Here is a 25,640-nt window from a genome sequence, read left to right on the forward strand (position 1 = left end):
TCCTCTGACAGTGTGTTCACTGATTAAACCTCCTAAAAGGGAGATATCTGTTTTGAGCTACAAATTGAAAAAATACTTAAAAAATTGATCGTCAAAATGCTAAAAAAAATTGATGTTCTAAACCCTCCGATAGAACATTTCAAAGCTATGCTCAGATGAAAGAGGAGCATCTAAGCTTTCGATTAGTGAGTAGTTTAGCGATACTGATTTTTTTGTTTAAATATTTTCTACCCGAGACACCGTGGAATGTTTTTAATGAAATAAATGTGTTAGATGTTGCGCTAACGTAGTATGCTTGCGCTTTATCGGCTTTTCCAGCAGCGTATCCATTTCCTGGTTTATGTGAAAGGACTATTCAAAAATGTATTTAATCGCAAAATGTCAACTTTCGTGAACCGCAAAACATTTCTGTTTGTTTTTTATTGAAAGAAAAGAATCGGCGTTTCCCCATGGTAATTTTTGCCAGCTGTCAGTTGCCCCTATTAACTGATACGATTCGCTAGTTGGCGCGCAGTCGTGACCCAACTAACGAATTTGCGCTGTAGTATAAAAATACCATTTACATAATTTCGAATCATCTCTTTACTGTGCCAAGAAATATGCCTCTATTTTCATGCTCTACTGTTGTTTAATCCGGGACGACCTGTGTGATTGCTCGATTTTGAGCAGATTTTTATAATCATTACAACGGAACCACTGATTATTTTCAGATAATTTCTTCACCATTGCGTTATATTTTGTTTAGATATTCTACGGTACTATGTTTGAATCTGACATTTAACAGAAATTATGAAAAGACGCATAAAATTGTGTACACGATTTAGTCCGAATCAGTTGCCAAAATCAAACTCTTAGTATGCGGTGTTTTTCGCAAATGAATGAATAAATAAATAAACAAATAAATAAATAAATAAATAGATAAATGAATTCATTTTCCGAGGTGCTAACGTAGAACATTTTCGAAATATTGCTTAATTGATTTTTTACAGCCCAAATTATCACAAGAAACGAAATATATGTTTGAACATTTAAGCAATGAACAAACCGTTTTAATAATTTTCTAAAACCCATACAGTATTTAACAAAAAAATTAACGATTTTTTTGTTTCGACTGGCAAGTTCCTACCTATAAACCTAATTGGATTGGAAAAGCGCTTACCGTTCTGAAGGGCAACAAAAGGAATAGCAATTGTTACGCACATAAAAAATCGATGTTACGTAGCTACACGCCACCCACGTTTTCCTGTGACATACATACTGTTGATGAGACGTCATCGAGTTGGCTGATGATGGAGTTTTGTTTAACCTTGAGATAGCAGACCGGCAGCAACAATTCGGTTCAACAGGTACCTGCAACCGATTTCACGACCCATTAAACCGCTCACGACAGTCGGACATGAACTACAGCTGTCAATCTGTTTCAGTTTCAGAGTTTTCCGGTTTGGCTACATACGTATATCGGTTGGTTCTAATTCGCACAACTCGCTGCTTGCCTCCGTCGCCACGCTGATTTTTAGGATGTGCACAAAATGATGGAACGTTGTAAAGGATTGCAAACTATTTAAATTGTACGATTTTTAATAATAATTATTGGGAATCAATACTAAATATGATTCATATATGACTAAACATGAAATGTCTGCAGTAATTCAATTCATTCGTGGCATTTTTCTGGGGTCTAAAATGTGCGTTTGGCGCGCCTGTACTTGTTTAGATGTTGGGCGTTGTAGAAGTGATTTATGATTTTGAGGTTTATGTCATCTATTGTAAACCAATTATAAGGTGGTAGAACAAATCTCGCGTGAAGCGTGAGTGCGCCATCAAAATAATGACAACTTGGCGGAGGTGGTTGGGAGAATTAAGTAGTATCTCTTAAAAGTTAGTGATACAAAAGGAGTTTTGGGAGCTTCCGGCTTGTCTCTATAATATGTATAAGTTGAACTCGGAAACTAACAATGACTGATGTATAGAATTGTCCATTTATACGGATGTTTTGGTTATTCCGGAAGATTTTCACGTAGCATTCAGGGTCAATTTTTGAATCAAAGTTTCAACATCATTTTCAGACATTTTACATAAGCATTCAACATTTTTGGATCAGTTTCATGCACAGTAGGAAGCGAAACACCAGTCTTTCTCCCAAAGGCGAAAATTTTTTGTGAAACCACTTTTTGTACGTACTTCTGTTGAGACGTTCTGTTGGGATTTGTGTCCTTCATGTCTACCGTAGACAGAACTAAATACGATCCCCGCACGGCTGTTCTTAGACGAGAGAGAAGACCAACAAGGCGGCCAGAAAAATCCATCTTACGAAGAAATCGGAAGAAATATACGGAAAAGCGGGCATCGAGCGGTTACATTCTACTAGAGCGACGAGTTGTGAATCAACTTTTTAATTTTGGGCAAGATGCGCCAACGTGTAATAAGGTAGCAGACGATCAGCGAAAGGATGTGTGTGTATCAAATGCCCTTTCTGCAACTACAGCATCCTCAACGTACACTGCCCTCACACAGCGAGACCCAAGAACGAGAAAGATGCATTTACGCGCATTTGGAGTCCGCGGCAGAATGTGAAGCTCCTCATCAGGGACACCCTTGAGATCACCTGATTAATAAACTGAGAACTAAATCCACGTTCTAATGAACGGAAACTTCTTCTCCAGCATCACAAATGTTCGCACCTTCCGCAGTGCGAATATAGATTCGGAATCGCCTGTAGGAAGATTGGGATACCGAGGCGATAGTGCATCTGTGCAGAGTTACGAAAATTCTACGAGTAGATACATCGATCGACCAGGCCGACATATGAGAAAGAAAAAAACTAGTGTCTCGAACCTACGTGTACGCACACCATATGCGTACATGGGGCTCGGTTGTGCAGGCAAACATGTGCACGTGTTTAGGTACGAAATAGCGTGTTTGAGTTCATACACGAATTGTGGGTATAATATGAGCACAGAAGCAGAGCGACCATTGTGTGCGATGTGCATATGGGAAAAGTGGTAAGAATGGAAGTAACAGTTTCCTTCATTTTTCAAACAATGCAAGCCGGATTAAGGGTAATCGCTCATATACGTGTATTTTACAAATCATAGGCAATACTCCCACGGTTGGCTGTGTGGAGTTCAAATTGCTTTTGTTTACGAAACAGGATACTCTCGGTAGCCGGCTGCCCAGAGTTTAAAAAGAACCAAAAACTAAACGAGATCTTTTCATTTTCAAATGATCGTGTACTCTAAGACTAACTAAACAACTACAGAATAAAATATTCTTTTCAGGTCGCATCGCTTGCTTGGAGCGAATCCTAGACCTTATACCCCTCCAAACCACCAACTCCGCGACACCTATGGAAGAGTCTGATGAATCGTTGTCCTTCCGTTAAGTAGGTGAAGCATCAACACTTCCCGTCTAACTTATCCTTTATCCTTCCTCTTGAGGGATGGAGATGGGGGCGGCCGGCCGGTGTTGCAGTTTTAATATGGGTCGGATTGGTCGGAATTCCTACTTACCATTTCCTAAGCTACTCTTATTAGATAATCAGCAGTCATACATGATGGAGTCAGTGTGCAATCCGCCAAAATCATCGTCACAACGCAACGCAACGCACTGCAACTCAAAGAGTGGCTTCACAAAAATTTTCGCCTTTGGGAGAAAGATTAGTATTTAGCCAATTTTTCCTCCTTAGGGAGGAATATAGCATAGTAAGATAAAAACTTTCTCCTTTCAATAAATGTTCCCCCTAATTATGCTTTTTGAGTACTCAGAACTACGAGCTTCCTATTACTGACGACAATCTTCAACTTCTAATTCGCCTGAAGAATGTTTGAAGACGTCAATATCTACGTTCTCGTGATCCTGCTATGAAATGTGTCTATCAGGATCTACAAAAGGAAATTAAGCATAGATTCACACTCTTGAGAAATAAAAACTTCGCGAAAGAGTTGAACAAATCAAGCCATATTCTAAACATTTCTGGAAACTCTCTAAGGTTCTTAAGAAACCTCAGAAACCAACTCCAGCTTTGAAGGATGGCGACTACTTACTTCTTACAAACGAGGAAAAAGCTCGAAGACTTGCTCAGAAGGTTGAGAGCGTACATTACTTTAATCCCAACGCTGTGAATCCTATTTAAATCGAAGACTCACATAAATATGAAATATTGAACAAATGTTTTGAATTAGCATACTTTTCTAAAAAATGATGGAAAAATGCCAAGGTTATTCCCATTCTGAAGCCAGATAAAAATCCAGCAGAAGCATCTACAGTGACAACCTCATATTCGTACACCTCTAGTATATATGTTTACTATTGTTTCATAAATGTTTGCGCTATTCAATATAGGTATTGTTTTGTAAATGTGGTAGTAGAATCATCGTCTGCCATTTTCTTATCATTTGTAATCTAAAGTGTGCAAGTTTTCGTAGACTACACATAAAAAATCATTATTTGGTGTTAAAATGGCACAATTTCATATTCGTACACTTTTGAAAGGTCAATTAATTTGTCAATTTTAAGACCTGTTATTTCTTTATTTTTTTGTTTTACTTAGAAAAATAGATTTTAGGACTACAGAAATGTGTTCATTGGCACAATTTCCTCTACACTAGTTTAAGAAATTCCCTCAAATTAACATAATGGTTAAAAAAGTAAACTAGTTGCCATTATGGGAAGAAAACTAATTATAACTCACCAAAATGAAGGTAATTTTTCATGAAATCTTTGAAATTGTTCAAAGGTTGCGTCCAACTATTTAAAATGTCATTAAAAGCTTTGATGTGGCGAAACGTAGAGCAGATATTGCGAAAAACTTGAACTGTAAACAATTTTCGATGAGGGATAAACGATTTTTGATTAGAAAAATTTGGTAAACTCGTAATTAATGTTATATACATGATAAATAAATTGAATTATATCATTTCAGTATAAGTCTGCTGTGGTACGGCTCGTAATGTATGGAGAACGGACAATTACAATGCCTGTGTTCTGAGCAAGAAGCTGTTCATCAATGAGAAGAACAAAGAATCGATTTTTTATTTACTAAACAACATTCAAACATTTTATCGGAATATTGGAAAGATTGTAACTTTGTTTACGAGTCCAAATTCAACATCTTTTACTCAAATGGCTGTTGTTTCCAGTGGAGAAAATCGAACTCAGACCTGGACGTAAAAGCCTTATAACAGCAGCCAAGCGCAGAGACAGCGGACTTTTTTGTATGGGTTATTATATGTCCACTAGAAGTGCTAGAAATGTGGTCTTCATTGATGGAATAATGGATCATAATGTGCATTTTAATGTGAATATCTTAAAATAAATTTTAAAGCAAAGTTTCCATAAAATGGTACTTTTACTAAGAAATGGTGGGTATTGGAAATTCGATCAGGAGAAAAACCTAAAGCATAAGGCGTGCACAAAACGTTTAGAGTAAATTTATAATACCCCGTTTATTAACTGATTAGAAAAATAAATGCCAATATTTGGATAAAAAGTGCGAAACTATCCGGATTATAATGAGGATCATCTTAGAAACTACTATTCCGAAGAATGGGATAAGATTTAAGTTAAATACACACAAAAACTAGTGGTTAGCATTCCAATACGATTGAAAATTGTAATTACAAACAAAAGCTAGCACATTGAATATTTATTATAGAAATATCAATTGATTTTTGAAAAAATATTTGTGCTGTACGAATATGAGATTGCGTGTATATTTGACTCTTTAGAATTCTGATTATTTTTGAAAAAATGAGCGTTTGTAGTACAAAGATAATTATTGTATCTTTCCTATGATGTCTAGTCAACTAGTTCTACATATATAAAATGTCTCGTTAACTTAATTTTTACTTGTAAAATGCATGTAAGCATTCCGCATAGCGGTGTACGAAAATGAGATTGTGTCACTGTAGCTGTCGACCAATTAGTTTACTCTCTTCTATTATTGAATAATTTGAAAAAAATCATCCTAACTAGAACGATGTCACATATCAATGAGGGTTCTATTTTTCTTTCCGAGCAGTTTGGATTACGCATTGGACATTCAACTTTTCATGAACATGTAAGAGTAACTAACATGATAAAGGGAAATATCTCTGAGGGCTACTCCACTGGAATTGCTCTTCTAGACATCGAAAAAGCTTTCGACAGTGATTGGCACAAAGGTTTACTTGCAAAAATGCGGGATTTCAATTTTCCAATTTACATAATAAAGATAATTATAAATTTGTCTTACTCATCGTACCTTACAAGTATCTTATCAGAATTGTAAATCTTATAAGCTACCCATTAAAGCAGGCGTCCCGCAAGTGTCAAGCGTCGATCCAATTCTATATAATATTTTTACCTCTGGTCTCCTAAATCCACCCGTAGGCTGTAAAAAGTCATTTTCTTGTGATAATAAAAGCATCTCCGTCACAGGTGGATCTTCGAATTATCTGCAGTCGACTGCAACGAAGCTTGAATATTTTCAATGACTACCTGAAAAAAATGGAATATTTCAACGAATTGCCGCATTCGTTGAAATATTCCATTTTTTCAGGTAATCACAATTGATTGTGCTTCCGTTTAAGCCAAGCGCTTCTTCTCTTAAACCAAATAATAACCATATAATAGTTAATTTAATGGTTTAAAGTTAACGTGGTTAGATCAAGTTAAATACATGGGTTTGATTTACGATAAAATACTTACTTTTAAGGATCACATTAAAGGAATCCAAGCGAAATGCAACAAATATATAAAATGCTTTTATCCTCTTAGAAACAGGAATTCTATCTTTTACCTAAAAAGCAAGCTATTAATTTACAAACAAATATTTAGACCGGCAATGTTATATGAAGTGCCAATTTGGGCAAGTTGTTGTGCTACTAGGAAGAAAGTACTTCAAAGGGTTCAGAACAAAATTCTAAAAATTGTTTAGCCCTAGTTTAGCACAAACGAATTGCGCAGACTCGCAAACATAGAAATATTATAGAAATTATGACGAACAGTAACAGTTAGGGGAACTGGGGGTAAGACGGACATATTAAGGATAGACTGAAAAATAACATATTAAGAGAATGTTTTTGTCAACATGTAATACTCTATGTTGTAGCTCCATATGTTGGCTTTCGAGTGCCCAGAAGGATTGTGTTACAAAAATCAATAAGTACCTATCATTTTTTAAAGAACTGAAAAACGAAGAAATATCTTCATTTTTTCCAGACTGCGGGTGAAACAGACATATGGTGGGGGTAAGACGGACATGTTGCAGAAAGGATGATCACAATACAAAATATTAAAATTTACTGTTTCTAGCGAAGGTTTTGAATAGATTGTAGTTCTTTTCAATATATGCGTTCAACTAGAGGTGAAAAATAACGTTTTGGGGTTCGATTTAGAGTTGAAGCAAATGGTGTATTTTCTAATATCATTTATACCGTTGTCATAAAGAGAGCTATATAATCAGTTCAAATGATTAGTCACAATCACTTATACGAAACTGAAAGGTTATATATTAAATGCGTAATTGGAAACATCAGTTTCTCGATTACACACAGCCATAGTATGGGACCTGCATAAAATCGTATACCATTTCCAGGTCCTATGAATTCGATACTTAGTCTCGGTCACATTAACGTACATCCTGCAGTCTACTCCATGTGAGACTTCAGTTAACTGGATGGTTCTCCACGTTTGATTGCTAGAATTTCGTTTCTACACGCGAGACATTTATATAAGGACGAATCAATAGAATCAATCAAGACTGTCCGTCTTGCCCCACCAGTACACAAATTTTTTGAACGTTTGTACTTATTCACGCAGAAATAAACTTACCTGTTATTTTCTTCGAAGATGTCTCTTAAGAGTTTCTTTATCGAAATAAAGGAAAAAAACCGCGGAAGAATTTATTTTTTCGTCGATAAACCTTAAAATCGGAAAATTGAAAATTACATCCGCACGAAACTATACTACTGATTATCAATATTTGCTTAAATTGTACATGTTTAGCAGTATTCAAGGCCTACTAAATGTTTCATAATTCAAGGTTACTCATAATGATAGAGTACACATACAATACAATTGAAGTTTTCATGTTATATCCCTAAAAACCATGTGTCCGTCTTACCCCACCTGTCCGTCTTACCCACATTTCCCCTACTAGATAGTAGCCATCGCTGCGACTTTTAAGGTTGCACAGAGAATGCGCAAAATTCGCAAACGAAAAAAGCAGTTTTTTCCACACCGTATGTCAGATCTTAATAAAAATCAATCAGCGTATGTAGAATGTTGTAACAGTACTGCTGATTGATTTTTATGAAGATCTGACATACGGTGTGGAAAAAAACTGCTTTTTTCGCTTGCAAATTTTGCGCATTCTCTGTGCAACCTTAACGAAATAGAAGGAAAACACAATTTGTTTCGAAGCGCCATCTGGCGGGCAGACAATCCCCAACCAATAGCACATAAACACGCTCCATAACAAATGCCTACTATGTACAAGTTTTGACGGCGATCGGTTAAGCCGTTTGGGAGTCTATAAATTATAACATTGACTTTTATACATATAGATATGTGAGTTTATAAGATATGTTTAGCTCCTTATTCGCATGACAAGTAGGTTTAATACTTCCTGCTGCATAAAACACTTAACAGCGAAAGAATATTATATCTTAATAATAATTAACCGAATCATGGATAGGGACGAAAAGTCGCCATTTGTGGCTGAAAACCCAATATAGTGAATTAGAAATGCAATGCAAACTAAAATAAAAAAAAACTGAGTTTCCACCACACAGGTTGTGGAAGCATGACAAATTTATTGGAGAGGTAGTTGAAACACTGTTTTTGAAAATCGTCACCACCAAGTTAACTTATAGCTTGTATAAACATTCGTCAAACTCAACAAAACAAATAATGATAGCATTGAGGGAAAATAACTTGCAACTTGTTTGCAATTATCATTAGACAGCCTCCCATGTATCAAGCAGAAACGCGAGTACAGATTTTAGGTTACTATTTGCTGCTTCATCGCATTCAATACCAGGTATCTACAAACTTGAGAATTAAGACAAATAAACTGATAAACGACTGTATGGCAGACTTTATTACCATACAAGTTACAATGTGGAAAAGAGAATACCGTGCCTGGTTGATAGACGGGTTGAATTAGAAAACCATTATTTTTGGCAACATATGCCCCGACATTGCAATGTTTGGCAACACTTTCTCTTACTATGAGGATTAAATATAATTAGTTCAAATATTATAATACATAATATAATACAAATATTATAATACAATATTTTCTAATTTTTTTCAATTCTGCGGAAATTTTTATGACGAATGGCGAATTAGGATCCCTTGCTGAAACGTATGTGCTCTCTCAGCGCTTTTGTAATGGTAATGTGTAATAAGTTATTTTTATTGCAACCATTTATTTTCGAAATAAAAAAATGGGAAAAAGTGGAGGAAACCGATTTCATCTTGCCCGACGCAGACCACTAATACTATCACGCTACGCGTGTTTCTTTCTGTGTCTAATTTTGAAAATTTCTTTATCTGGCAAACATTTTACACGCACAGCTCAACGGTTATCAGCAGTTATTTACTGCCAGATGGTAGAGAGGTACGCTACGGACAAGTACTTATTTAGTAGCATTTCGAGCTTGTAGTGATAGATTTTTGAACGAAAGGACCGAATAATGGGGTAACTATTTATTGTATCATATTGTTCTAAACTATATTGGGAGCATTCGAAACAATGTGGGTTAAAAGAACATTTTATCTAAATAGAGTGTAACCACAAGTCGGAAATTGCCTTGATGGATTCAAATTCGAACAATCGCCCTTCCGGGCTATGTCGGGCATAGGAACGAAAATAAAACACCTCAACAAAACACACTTTTTTCTGTGCAGTATGGTTTACGGACTTGCAATGTCTACTTCAACATGCTGAATCTGATCGATTCAGTTCAGGATTAGTAGCAGAAGCTCATTGTGCATGAAAATCCGACCCACCGTTTATTTATGGTTATAAACTTCCTAATTGATGGATGCAAGCATCGAGCTGTTCGACAATTTCTTACGCTCGTCATAAAAAGAAGCAGATTAATGCGATCACCGCAATTGAGTTGTTTTACCTGGTAATAGAAGAGAGAAAATGTTTTTATCACCCACTTTAATTAGCGGATAGTGTTACCTTATAGGAGGACAGGTGTATCATTTAACAAGTGATTTGTTTTATTGCTTTGCGTTGCTATTGCAATTATAGGTAGTGATCATGAAAATGAATCGGATTAGTTTGATGATATCTATCCTCGAAATAAATGCATACAACTTTAAGTATTTAAAACGTTTTATTACATCTTTGTGGTTTAGAAACTTATTTCTTCGCTTTTTTTTTCGAAACCGTATCTTACCAAATGGTAATCATTAGATAAATTAAATTGCTGAGTAAGTTTTCTAACTTTATCCCAATTTTCTACAAGTGCCTTTATTCAAAACTGTAATTGTGTTCTGTGTTTTCTTAAACACCAGACACACAATTTCCAGAAAGGTTTAGAGTATGGCTTGATTTGTTTAATCTCTTATGCGATATTTTCGATTTTTTAAAATCTTGATATATTAGTTTCATAGCAGGATCGAGAGAACGTTGATATTGAGGTTTTCAAAGATTAAATTCGAGATTTGCAATAATACATATTTGAAAAATCAAATTTTGCCTGAACTGATAAGTTCTTAGCATCATTCAAAATTTTATTATGGTCTAATAATATCGGATTTCTTTTGCAAGCCATTATCATGACTAAAACTATTCTCTATATAAGTTTGGCATATTTTCAAATTTGCTTTGAGATAATGAAATCACGGATAAAAGACGTTTAGGCTCATATTTAAATGTGTGTGCTTACTCAGAACTGCCATTTAGAATAAAGCGAGTAACTATATATAACTATATATAGGTAGCGCGAGGATCTATGCTTTGTAGTCGAAATACTACTGTTTTGAGACGTAGTCGAAACACAAACTCCATAACTAATTTAGTAATAGGTCTTGGATGCTTCTGGCGCAAATATGGTTTCCCCATAGTTTCTCCTTAACCTTCCTAGCTAGCTGTGTTAGCGCACCAGCAGCTGCTCGTTCAGTGGGACATTTGCGCGACTTCCTCTTCCTGAGGGTCAACGAAGAAAAATTTTGAAAAGGGCCAATAAGCGTGCTGTCAAAATTCATTTGAGTGGAAATTCCGGACAAACCATTAGCTGCAGACTATAAATCTTAGCAGTAGACGAAAGAGAAAACTTTTTTCTTCCATAAAATGTTAACATCCGTTCTCGGAGAGTTACGGTTTGGCCGCAATTTTCTCTCAAAGTGAATTTTGACAGCATGCTTATTGGCCGTTTACAAAAAACACGAATTGTTTTTTACCAAAAATTTTCTTAGAGAGCAATATAGCATACACTCAGGCAAAACGTATTGCGAAATTCATAAGACTTATCTTATGGTATATATAAAAGTATCAAAACTATGTTTTCATAAGATTAATATAAAAAAGCACGTATTGTTTCTCTGTCACGTCTTAATCCTTCCAGACAGTCGTAGTCAGTCACTGACTTTCAACGTATATCAATTTGAAAGTTTGTGATTAATTTTACTCTAGCCTAAATATCTTTTACCTGTGATTGAATACTGAACTTATGGATCTCAAAACTGCTTTTTGAGAAAATAAGAAAGTTGCTGAAAGATGAGCAGATTATTACACAATAATCCACTATAAATGCGACTTTGATCCGTCATCTGTAGATAGAGATAATACGTCTCTCCTCTCAGATCGTGCAAATGTTAGGCAATTTTCTGCATTAAGAGCTTTTTTATCAGATTTATTGTTAGTATTGAACCTTTAGAATAGTCTCCCGTAATCTCGGTGGTCACGCTGAACTTCTTTTGTTCACTAAACTACTTGTACCCAAAGTTTCAAGAGAAAATACCCAATGGGTTATTTTCTACAGAGTTTTTTCCGTGATGCAATTTGATGTGGGACACCCTTTAATAGCGTTTTTATCGAAACCGGGTTTTCCAAATTGGCGAACAAGATAATTCAAAAACCAATTGACGTATTGACTTGATTTTTTTTAGAATGCACAATATGTGTACTACATTGTGTAGCCTGTCGATGAACCACAGAAAACGGAATAATTTTTTTCTCCCTATTATTTTGAAAAAAGTGAGCAAATTTAACAATAAAATATAAGACTTTTCGGTTTTCATGAAGCCATTTTCCGAAACTCGAATTTTTTCTATTTTTTTATTCATCGAGTAACCACAAGTCTAAACTGTATAAATTTTATTGGATTTCATGTGTCAGATAGTTTTATCAAGAGTTATCATGTTCGCCGTACGTGTTGCTCTGCGTGACTGAAAATATATTTTATTTCGTACACAATGAATGCATAAATAGATCTTAACATTACACAAAAGATCCATTGTTGCCTTGCCTTTAAAATCGTAAAACAAAATAACTTTCGGTTTGAGTATTTTACACCAGATACCCCCTTAAGCCTTTTAAATGCAGATACTGTTACTTTTTGAAACCTCCCAAATCGATGCCATTCACATATTTTTTTCAGTAAATATTCAGGAAAATGTTCAAATAATGATATGTATGAAAATTCACTGAAAATACTAATACTTTCTGATATTTTTATCACCGAAGAACCCGAACCCCTTTAAATGAAGTAACAGGTATTTGTATCACTCTTTGCGGATAACGAGTGTAAACCCATTTCTACCACAGTGTAACACAGCCCTTTTAAAATTATTAGAAGGGATACGATGAATTATACGGCGAATATGCCGAATAATAGACGTATTTTTGTTTATGCTATAAACAGTCAGATCAACTGTGATGTACCAAATCGGTTTGTTATAGTTTTGGGGAAAAATCCAAGGTTTTTTCTCGGTAAAACGGGTTTTTAACGGGCAGATTGGGTTTCTTACAATTTTTTGATATTTTAATAATTGTACATTTGGGGACGGGCATAGCGTAGTTGGTAAATTGATTGCCTTGTACGCAGCTCACCTGGGTTCGATTCCCAACCCCGCAAATAGGGTTAGAAATTTTTCCTTAAGAGATTTTTCTAACCCGAAGAGGGGAATAACCTTAAGGTTAAAACCTCTATAATCGAAATAAAAAAATGTACATTAATGTATTGTTATCCCAACATTTTTATTTTATTTATGAGAACTATTGTCGTTAAGTTTTGTATGAATCTGAAAATTATGAAAGGTTTTTCTTGATTTAACTATAGTCTGATCGGTGATCCAACATTTCTTTAAAAATATTGCGGTTAAGTAAGTGATACGTTAACTTTTCAACACGTTTAGAGCTAAGTTGAAATGGAATATGGAATGGACCGAAATAAAAGTCGCAAGAACAAAAAATACTTCGTAAAACCCCTTTTAAATATATTCGAATGTAAAAATCGGATTTAAACTTCAAGTGTTGAAATCGGACAGGAGTTCTTCGATCAAGGGTCCTACAGTATAAAAACCGTAAAAATATATCCATTTCTTACAAAGGACTTTTCTTTATTCGACTTTTAATCTTGAATGTAACGTTGTACGGAATCTACACTGAAAAAAATTCAAACGTTAATTCTATTTGCTCCAAACCGCTTAAAATCCATATGAAGAAGAAATGCTAATGTTATCACGCGCACACATACATTCTATGTGTCAACTTGTATAAACTATCTATGTACACACATAAGTTATATGTGCGTATTGTTATAGAATCGGGTTTTATGCGACTTATTATTATGAAATGTGAATGTATGATTTATATTTCTTAGGTTTATGTGCCAGCAAATAGGGTATATATGCCTCCGCTAATTGCAAAAATCTATGTGTAATATCAATAGGTATAACGTACAGTCTACTTTCTACTTCTGCCGCAGTCAGACGTACAATCGAGCCAATTGAACAACAGGCCTCTCGATCTAGTGTGCATTGTCTCGAGAACAAAGGAAATATCGGATTATTCTTGTCATCATGAGTAAAGTTGACGAAAAAGCTCTACTCCGACCCAACGCTGCGGTCGTTGACTTTAAATTTTGTTTAAAACGACCGAGTTTTAGTGAAGTGGAATATCTTCTGAAGGTAAAAATGCGACTTAGGCTTGCGGAAGTCTTGTACCTTCAGTACCATCATCTTCGCAATGTAGTGTTAATATCATTCAACACGTTAGCACAAGCCGAGCGTTTCGTTTTGAAGAACAATTTAAAACACGTGGTTGAAAGTGACAACGTTGGAATTAAGATTCCCTTATACATTGAGAATGATTATATAGATGTAAGGTTATATGACCTATCACCTCGTACCCCTCCTGAGCCAATTGCAAAATGCATGTCGCAATACGGAGAAGTAGAATCCGTTACACCTGATACTTGGAGAAACTTCTTCCCGGGTACACCTAACGGCGTTTTTGTAGTGAGGATGCGGGTTGAAAGGCCTATACCCTCCTACTTGGCAATAAAACTCAATACTCACGGAACTACAATTATGCAAACTACACTATGCACCCATGAGGGGCAAACTCCTACGTGCAAGTATTGTAGTCAGACAGCTCATCATGGACAACCTTGCGCGGAAGATGCAGAGGAAAATGCATCTCAACCGATTGCCAACTCATCTACGGCAAACCAACCTAAAACAGAGTTTTCAATACCAATGCCTGAACCACAAACGGTGGCCAAATTTGTGGCAGCTGTTCAGACCATAATGACAACCGCAAAAGAATCATCCAGCACCCCAAAAGCAACTGTAAGCAACATCGGCAACGAATGCAGTAACAATGACGACGGATTTACAGTGATCAACAATAAGTGCAAGAAGCAAGGGAGAACATCTGATCCCGTACACCAAGCCAGCTTCGACCGGGACGTGAAAAACAAGAGAGAATTAAATGACCCCCCTGATGCTGTTTGCCAACAGACCTCGCGAAAGAAGGTCTCCGCTCGCAATAAGAAGTTGCGCGCACGAGATCCGATTAATTAATTCTTGTTTGTATTTTTTATTTTTACATGTATTGTAAACGTATAAAAGATCCACGGCTCCGTTAAGCTACCGCTATGAGCCGTGTCAAATAAACGAATTTAAAAAAAAAATAGGTATAACGTTTATTTTTTCTTAAGTGTAGAGTGAGTGAATTATATTGAAGGTTCATCCTTGCCGACTTTTTCGGGTGAGAAATTTCTATGCGATTCTCATGCTCAAGGATCTGTGACCGATTTTTACACTTCATGTTCAGATATTTGTAGTGGGTTTTAGAAGGCATGTTCTATCCTTGCGACTTTTATTTTCGGTCTTTCAAAGGTACATGCAAGATTCTTTAAAAAACGTTAAATGAACATAATAAATTCGATAAAACGAAAAAACTCATTTCGTCCGGGTTAAAATGATTTGGGAAAAACAAAATCCAGGGAAAATGGAATTTTTCCCAGTTGTACATCACTGGCTGTGGCAGTACAAATATGGCAAGTAGTAGACTGGTTCAATTTTTGACTTTGAGCTCCACCAGGCTTTATTGATATCTTTTATAACCTTTAGTAATTGTGCAAATTTTGGTACCGATCGGTTGTGTCTACGGATCCTCCAAAAATTTCAAAGTTAATATGGAAATTAGTATGGAAAATCGGTTAAGATTGAAAATAAATTCTTAAAAAAATCACTTCATCAATCAATTCATGAGAACACTATATATTTCTAAAGGTATTCTTCTACAGAACACATTCGTGGAACATTTTAAGTTTGTAAAAAATCGCTGAGAAAAGTTATTAACTAAAGAAGCAGCATGACTTCAAAACAAGTGGATTTTATTATTAATCATAGCAACCTTGTTTTAATAGCTCCATCATTATACAAGTGTAAACTAGGCTTACCACCCACCGCTCCCTCCCGCACGAATGTGGTCAGTAGAAGAATACCTTTAGAAATATACAGTGTTCTCATGAATTGATTGATGAGGTGATTTTTTAAGAATTTATTCACAATTTTAACCGATTTTCCATACTAATTCTCATATAAACTTTAATATTTTTGGAGGGTCCGTAGACGCAACCGATTGGTACCAAAATTTGCACAATTACTAAGGGCCATAAAAGTAATCAGTAGAGCTTGGTGGAGCTAAAAGCCAAAAATTGAACCAGTCTATTACATATATATTGAATTATAAAATATGCTCCAAATAAAAATCAAACAGATATTCCTGTAAACTTCCCAAATGAATCACTGAATCGATCAAGAGTCGATTCTTTTTGGTGAGCGAATCACTTACTAAACAGAATCGGTTTGCCCATCTCGCACAATAGGTACTTGCAATTTCTTCAGCGTCCCATTCGGATAAAACATCAAATCTAGACCAGAGATGCCAGGTGTCTGCAATAATAATTTTAAAAATCTGGGAAGAACAAAAATGTCAGGAAGGCTAGTGTAATCAAAGCCTTTATATTCAAAAATCTGTAAGTATCTGCAACCAAACGAAAAAATCTACAAATATCTGCAACCAAACTAAAAAATCTGCAAATATCTGCGTCATCGAAAAAATCGATTCGATTATTATAGCGTCAACATAAAACTTTCTAACATTGTTTCAATAAATATTGGAAGACTCTGATGTCGTCTAGCATCATATGCTAAGAGTTTAGGAGCAAACATAGAAGCGGCCGAGTTATGGACGGAAGAGAGTAAACAAAAAGAGACTCTCATTTGGACTTCCGCCCTTTTCTCATATTGGTCTAGAAATGTGTTGCACCAAAGGACATGAACTTTCATGCTTATCTTTAATATTTGACCAATGACCTTTCTAGGAGTTATGAGTACACATACGTATTAAAAATATAAAATAATTCCCCCATACTGAATTATGCATGCAACAAAGAGATTTGAAAACCAATTCCAATTCACTATTGAACTAATTACTTGTTTCGCTAACTACGTTTTTGCACTAGCCTTGAAATTTTTCACAAATCAAACGTTAAATTGGAATTATTGGAATAATCACAAAAAATGGTAAAGTGAACTTCCCAAGATATAGCCAAAAGTATGTAATTTGTGAAAATTATCCTTTACCCATAAATGGCCAACTGAATCTTTGGTATGAGCGAAAAATCTGCCAATGCGATAGCTCTGCTCTTAATGCTTTTGGTTTAAAACATTTAACGTTCCACAAATAATGCTAAGTATGCCATAAACCAAAGAGCAAGAAATGTTTTGTGCGAATTTGCGAGCGAAAGACCCGATTACTTTTTTCCCGAAAAAAATGCACATCTGGTAAGATTTATGATTCAACTACACACATACATTTTATCCAAAAACGTTCCCTACATTGAAACTATTTCAAGTTGTTTCGTTTTTTTTCCATTTTAAACAAAAATCATACATTAGAGATGTTATAAGTAAGATTTCTTCCCATATATATATCGATTGTGCCATGAATGTTGCCATAGCGATGCCATGTGCACAACAGATGTGATAAACGACTGCGTGTATTCGGAAAGTTCTACATCACGCTTCACCAATCCTTTTAGTCCCTTTTGGCGCGTTAGTGCATCGAACTCAAGTCTGGCAGCGCCGCCGCTTCCGTATCGAAGAGCATCGGTGACCATGCATTTACACGCGTCGCTGGTCTAGTTCACAGCGACCGGCAGCAGCGTGACTTGAAGTACCCTACGCCAACTCGATTAGAATCGCACGACACTGATCCAAAGACAGCGCGGTGTGAATTACATAAACGAAGCCTAGCGAAGGCGCAACGGTGTGGTTGTTGTATACGTCACAAAAATCGAACTGTGAGGTGTTGTGGAAGTCACTTTTCCGACAATCGTGGATGAGAATGTGGGGTAAAAGGAGCAACAGAATTAATATAGAGGTTGAATTAATAGAAGTTTTGAAAACGAATTGCATCACATTGAATTGCGCTGAAATCAGTGACAATATAAATTTCGGATTATGAGAAATTTGTTATGTTGAATATACCCCAATTGTCCCCACCCATCGAAACGAATGGATCATCATCGTGTCCCGATCTGTTTCGTACAGCAACGGTCATTTGGATCGGTCCTCTGTAAGTATTGAGCAGATTGGCGAATAAAACAAACGCGGGAAACCTAATATCGCGCGGCAAGGAAGCATTTATAAACATCAACCATCGCTCGGAAAGTTCTGAGTTTCTGATTAGACCACCAACAGTTTAGCTAGCACGCGGAGGTTCAACAAGAGTTCTACATTAAGCTACCACCAGTTAAACGAATCGTTGGAAAACGCAGGGTTGGAAAAAGGCTCACCATCACGGCGAGCACGTAACGTCGTCGTTACTATTTAATATCTCAACAGTCGGAAGCGTTTTTCGCCTTTCTACGATATAATAGTATAAAGCGGTTAGACGTTGCACTTTTTATGCTTAGTCGTGCGGCAATTCTCGACGGTGGAGGATCTCTCGTACTCACTGTGTTCCAACGTTGTGTAGTTTTGGAGATTGACGAAACTGTTCTAATCTGATTAGTGAACTTAAAAATTATATAATACATATAGGAAAAACGTGACAGTGTCATTTGCAATTAGTGTAATTTCTAAGTGAACGGTAACGGAGATCGTTATATTCTATCTTTGATTCATCGCAGCGAACGAAGTAAGATGACACCATCGATCAAGAACATCCCGCGCCGCCAGGCAATCCCGATGCTATACACGAGAGGAACGCACTACGATGTTGGATACGATGTGGTGAGTGTTTTTTTTGGAAGAATAATACTGACACGCTTGTTTTCCTTTTTTGATATATACGTTGAAGAATGCTCAAATTGTGCAAAATGCATATTCAGTCAATAAGATAAAAATAATATTTGTTGTAGTCTATGAGTTGTTCGGAGAAGAACTAGCCTATGAGTGAAAATCTTTCTACAAAGAACATCCGAGCATTTAAATCTTTGAAATATTGCAATACTCTTTTTGAGCGTAATGTTTTTACCATTTTAGTTATACTAATTGTGTTCCTAAACCGTAGTAAAGTATACTGTAATTTTCGAATTTAGTGGTATTAGGGAAAATATCTCGTTATGTTGTTTAATAGTTAACGATTATTCCGATCAGAAGTTTCAGCTGCAACTTGCATTGTTCTTGCACCCGAACTATGAAACAAACTATTTGATTCGTTCAATTTTTATCAGACACGTTATATAAGAAGTGCGACAGAAAATAATATCATTAGATGCAGTTACTAGTCATTTTCGATTGTTTTTCAAGCTGAAATCGTAGTTCTGGTTACTTTAAACATTTCAATTTCTGCTATGGAAATATGGACGCACCGTTGTAATCTTATCGCAATTATTTCGTTTTCGAAAGGATCTCAAGATGCCATTATAACACAAATATTTCAGAATATTTTCAAATTATTTGATTTGAATTCAGATTTTTTTCAGTTCATACAAATTGATCAGTCGCTTTCATCTTGTGGAAGCAATATGTTATGAAAGTTAAATTGGTAGGAATGTCTTTTGTACTCAGAGAAAAAAAGTATGGCAAAACAATTATATTTTAGGTTGCTTCAATCGAATTTCTATGCAGAAATACATATTTTTAGTATTGACAAATTGTCCTTTTTGAAATACATAGAAATAACATCCAACTGTTATTGATTCCGTTGTAACCCTCAAAAAGGCAAGGCAAAATTTTGACTTCAAGAAGCATTGCTCTTAAGACACAATGAAATCAAAAGCCTCTTTTTGACGTGTTATCAGTGAGAGAATCTAAAGCCCGAAAACGCACGATCATTTGTATTTCAAATTTGAAGTTCATTGAAGCTTGAGAACTGTTACTAGCCGGGCCTCTGAGACCCCTTACTATTTTGAGGGTTAAACGTAAATTTAACAAATATTTTTATTATAGAGGTTTTAAACCTTAGGGTCATTCGCATCTTTTCGGGCTAGAGAAATATCTTTTGGAAAAATTTCTAACCCTATGTGTGGGGTTGGGAATCGAACCCAGGTGAGCTGGTACAAGGCAATCTATTTACCAACTACGCTATGCCCGTCGTGAGGAGTTTGTAAATGTAACCAATGTTTTTCTTTGATCAACCAACAAATTGGTTGGAATGAACTTAAAAGTTTTGCATTACTATGTTGTATTTTTCGCTCTATATGTTTTACAGACGAACCTCAACCATATTTTTCGTTGTTTCAAACTCTCCCTCCGCCTTACTAAAGAAATGATCAAAATACGTATCCATTTTCCAACCAATGGGTTTATCAGGTGTTGCCTTAATAATTCAAATAAAAATCTGTAAATTTGCGTGGTGGTCTAACAGTCCGACGGGCAATATTTTATTTTTATTGCTTATTTTATATTTTATTGCTTTTGGGTAAGGTTCTATTATCTTTTCCGTAATAGACCATGCATTTGCGCATTGCAGTATTAAACCCATATTACCGCAAAGATACTAAACGGTGGAATGGCGAACTTCGGTAACTGTACATGTATGCACAGCACATAACCAAATAGTTTTTCAGTAGGGGGATGTGGGGCAATTCGGACCGCTGGCCAATTCGAACCCCCAGCTGTTTCTCAGCTATGGTAATATTATGAAAAGCGTATATATTATTTTCATGGCTATTATGTAGCTCTGTTCTGTCTCACAAAATATTACGGTTCGCAGTTTTCGTGTGAGTGCTTCGGAGCGCTTGTTTTTGAAAAATGTGTAAGCCGAAAAACAAGATTTTTGTTGGCAACAACAATTAATTCAATCAAGTGCATTATCGTGATTTTGGATCTGCCGGATAATATCATTTATTTATACCCTTTTTGGGCGAGACTATCAACTGTTACTTAGGCCAAAATAGGAATTCATTTCTATTGCAAGAACTCGAAAAGGAATTGGTGGTCCGAATTATAACAGGGTTGGGGTAATTAGGTCATTAAATGAAGAATAAAATTCTACTTTTGTTTAATAAACCCATAGAACTCATCTTTCTAAACATAACAATATATGTGTTCTTCTTTTAAAACTTCAGAATGGTTTTTAATTGATTTTCTAAAAAATGTGAACACGTCCTCGTTTGACACTATCGATCTCCTTTGACAGTGAATTTAGCCACATGGGTTAGCATTTTTGACAGTTATTCCATCAAAAGAATAGGGATCAAGGTAGCTCAATGGAAGGTGTGGTTGTGATAATTCAATTTTGAAAAAATATTTTTATTTCCTATTTTGCGTACAAAAAAGTGAAAAAAAAGATCGATTACGTATCTTTAACGTCAGCTGCATCGAACAAAATCAAAAACAGCATATGGCTTAATGACCCATTTCGGACCTTTCATGTACTTTTGCGCAGAACCGTTTATACACAATACGGTAAAAGATCGGAAAAAGTCTCCTTATAAAAATGTGCGCAATTGATCAGGCTTTTAGAAAAAAAAATGATTTGTGATTCGGTTCACATGTTTCAGTTCTATAGCTCATAAACCCTTACTAGGTCCGAATTGGCCCAGTTCCCCTATGTATCGGCCCTGTTCGTATGCAAGATAATTCGGTCGATTCATGTATTAGCACCGAGCCAAACTAGCCGGAATTGTGTCTGGTTTCTGCTGGGATTCCGGCTAATTTCTGCCGAAATACAGACATAAGCCTGCCAGAATTACGAATTTTTGTTCGTGTGGGTTGAATTGTACAAAAATTTAAAAAATTGATGGCATGCTTTGTACCGAAGTTTCGCCTTCGGTGCAAGATACCTGGTTCTGATTTAGGCGTAGAACCCGAATTCGGAACAGATCACGGATCCGGACCATGAATCCGCACTATTTTAGTCGAGATCAGATCCTGTTCCCGGATCGGGATCAATTCCCGGCTAGGAATGATTCGTGTAATAAGACATGTTTTATCACACTGTTAAGGTGATATAATCAATTTTTGGATGCAAAATTCGGATTCAGCGACCAATATTTACTGAAGAAATGTACTTTTGTGTCGAAATTTGCTTTGCATATATTTATGACAGCTACCCATAACCCTCCAAAAACGCTAAAATTGTGACTTCAAGACCCAATGAAGTCGAAAGCTTCTTTTTTGTCGTTTTAGGGAGATAATCGACAACCCGAAAACTCACGAGCATTTCAAATTACAAGTTCATTGAAACTAGAGAACTGTAACTAGCCGGGCCTTTGGTGTAGAAGGCAAAAATACGACTTCTTTTTTATTCGCTTAATTGTTAGTATTGAATCTCTAGAATAGTTGCCCGCAATCTCGGTGGCCATGCTGAGCTTCTTTTGTTTCAAACTGCCGTGCATTCCTTGCATATCTAGCCAAACATGTGAAATGGTCCTAAGTGTAAATGACAGTTTCTCTTTGTTTACTTACTCGTTTAATCCTTAACTCTTAGCATAAAATGCTACTCGAAATCAGAGTTTTTCGATGCATTCTGAAACAATATTGAAAAGTTTTATGATGACGCCGTAATAATCGAAAGAGACAGTAAACAAAGAGAGGCTCTCATTTGCACTTAGGACCATTTGACATGTTTGACGAAATATATTTACTGTAAATCACGCAAATTGCAATCTATCGGGAACAATTTCGAAAAACTGACAACGAGAAAAAAATACTGGGTAAACAGTACACTCTAAACTACTTATACTCAAATTTTCAACAGAAAATACTCAATGGGTTATTTTATACAGCTTTTTTCCGTGATGCAATTTGATGCGGGACAAATCTTTAATAGCAATCGCGTTTTTCAAATTGGCGAACACGTTAACTCAATAACTAATCAACGAATTGACTTTTTTATGAGAATGCAAAGTATGAGTAGCCTGTCGGTGAAACAGAGAAAACTGAATAAAAAAATTTCTTTCTATTATTTTGAAGAAAATTTATAGTAAAACATGAGATTTTTCGGTTTTCATGAAACCATTTTCCGAAACTCGAACTTTTTTCTATTTTTTTTTGGTTCATCGAGTAATTACAAGACTAAGCATTACAAATCATATTGAATTTCCTGTGTCAGACAATTTACCCAAGAGTTATGGTGTTCGCTGCGGTGCTGCTCTACTCTTGGAGCGCTCGTCTGTGTTACCGAATATTTTTTGTACACAATGGATGTATAAATAAGTCTTAACATTACACAAAAGATCCATTGTTGCCTTGCCTTCTAAATCGTAAAACAAAATAACTTTCGGTTCGAACACTTTACACCAGACGCCCCCTTTAAGACGGTTTGTGGTACTCTCGAGCAAGTTAATCTGCAACACGTCCTGGTTACCCTAACCCTGGTCCAATTCCGATCACCATTTTTCCCGTTCTATGGCACAGTGATAGTCATAGGGTTAAGACTAGGACATCGCGATTTTGTTGGTCCCGCACTAAATTCATGCTAAAGCCTGTAGGGTAATTTGGGGAGAGATGCCGCACATTTCTTAAAATCGATCCTGCATCAAAGTGAATCATTCAATATTTGATAAAATCATTTTTATCAATTGCGACAAGTTTAGAATATACTGTGAAATGGTTTTTGTCATGAAAAAAAATCATCAAATTTCCATGAACAATTTAAAAAAGGTCATTGCGGGAGAGATGCCGCATGTGCGGGTGAGATGCCGCATCATGGTCACAAACTGAAAAAAGGTGAACAAAAGTATTTTTTAGCTATCGTTGATGTTTTTGTGATTAGGGGTCTTCAGCTGAGTTTCATGAAGTTTGATTGCACCTATAAATCGGCCAACGCCTTCATTTTTCTAAAGGGGGTAATACCATTTCTAGAAAAAAAAAATTTATTCATAATTTTAAAAATATTTTTCTTTTGCAACCTTGTGTAACGGTTGAGTTGGAGTAACTTAATTAAGGGTACTATTTATCTATATGTTTGTACGAGCGATATGTTGGTGTGGGTTCCTTAAAAGCAGTTTTTGGTTGTTTCTTCCAACAATGTATTTATATAACTTTGGTTTGTTCTTGAAAGATTCATTTTAAAAAGCATCAATTCGTCGAAATTTTCATTTTTATTCCAAGATTGACATCATTACAACTCAATGCGATTACTAAAATTAGTGCCTGACACTTTAAAAAATAAACCGAAGTAACTAATACTTAGATACATATCGCTCGTTTAAATATATAGATAAATAGACTCATATTCTTATATGTCACTGTGTTAGGGCCGTTAGTTTGTGGATATACCTTATTAATAATCTATACCTGACGCAGATGATCATTTAATGACATTCCGAGGTGAAAAAAATGCATTCTAGCTACGTATCCTCCGCCATCGAGTGCGGCATCTCACCCGCAATTTTGATGCGGCGTCTCTCCCAATTGTATGGGAGAGATGCCGCACGGCGATATTTTCCTCTGAAATTATGGATGGTCTGACTTAACACCGACCATATCATCACAGGCATTGTATAAGCACAAAAAATACTGAGATTTCTATACAAAATTTCAAATAATGTTGAATTTATTTGCGTATTCGAGAATACACAATTGAGGATCATAAAATCAGAAAAAATGGCAATAAAATTCCCGAGATGTTTCTATTCAGTCGTGATTCGCTGGTTGGTCACTTTTTAACTGGACTCAAATAAATTCAATGAATAAGAGTATCCTGTTCTTATTCATCACATACCTACTATTTACTCTTGAATGGTCATCTGGAATTCTCCTCAGAGTTTCCAACGGCGTTTATTATTCAATTTGCTTATTCAATTTATTTTTGATTTATTGTAATAGAATATCCATTTAATCGAATTTAAATCATTTGTACTATATTTACGCTAGGTGCCATACTGTATGACACGTGGGTATTTATTGAAATCTCCACACCTCGTATACGCCCTATCACTTACAGTGGTTCGTATATCTGCACGATTCTCGTGTTAGAAAGATCCCTTGATCAAAAAGAATAAGGCAAGCCACTCCCTACAGTATCATTTAGAAGAATTATTGCTAAGCTGTAGGTAAACTTTCGTAGGGTAGATGGTCCTTTATCCATTACATTTATTTTCTTTCATTACTCGGTCTACAATCAATGGATCACGCTTAGACCGGTAGCAATATCTTTTCTTCGTTCCTCAATACGGCTACAAAATTGGTGCGAAAATGAAAAAAAAAACTCGTGCTTGAACTAAATATAGATTCGAATCGAACGACCCACTTTTCATTTTACCGTTTGAACTAGTGTGCTAAACAGAAATAGTGGACGCCGCACTAACAAATAAGTCCAAATACGTAGAATTAGTATACAGACGGAATTAGGGAACATCAATCCTAAATGAGCACGAACTTTTCGTAAACTGTTAACGGATGTGTTAACTATATATTCCCAAACCATGTAAACTTTCTAATATAACGGACCTAATTGAGTGACATAGTTCACTACTGTCGTGAGCGTCATCCGTCATGGTTCTTGCTCAACTCTATGACCTTCCATTAATATGTACATGCACTCTAACCTTGATACACTTAGTTTCATTTTTATGAGCACACAATATCGTTCCATAGTTTTTTTTCGCTATTCCATGTGAATGGATAAAATCTGTTTTGAAAATAGAATTTTCCAAGTTGACGATGTTTGAACTAACGTTGTTCGATTATCTATGGTGGCAGTACCTACCCAGGCACATTTA

At 35.8% G+C, this 25,640-nt stretch overlaps 1 protein-coding gene across 3 annotated transcripts in view; it reads left to right on the top strand.

Annotated features, from left to right (window-relative positions):
* Nucleotides 1-9,665: 9,665 nt before the first annotated feature.
* The window catches only part of LOC131679163 (beta-alanyl-dopamine/carcinine hydrolase), a 41,026-nt gene continuing 25,051 nt past the window's right edge, over nucleotides 9,666-25,640 (top strand). The window contains exons 1-2 of one of the 3 annotated variants that reach the window (XM_058959808.1): nucleotides 9,666-9,685; nucleotides 18,654-18,756. In XM_058959808.1, the coding sequence (XP_058815791.1) occupies nucleotides 9,681-9,685; nucleotides 18,654-18,756 (108 nt within the window). In that variant the 5' untranslated portion in view covers nucleotides 9,666-9,680. Of the gene's footprint in view, nucleotides 9,686-17,981; nucleotides 18,098-18,204; nucleotides 18,596-18,653; nucleotides 18,757-25,640 lie in introns of those variants that run through there. The other 2 variants (XM_058959800.1, XM_058959817.1) reach the window with 2 other exon arrangements.

The sequence above is a fragment of the Topomyia yanbarensis genome, chromosome 1, assembly GCF_030247195.1.
Source record: "Topomyia yanbarensis strain Yona2022 chromosome 1, ASM3024719v1, whole genome shotgun sequence".
NCBI classification, from domain to species: Eukaryota; Metazoa; Arthropoda; class Insecta; order Diptera; family Culicidae; genus Topomyia; species Topomyia yanbarensis.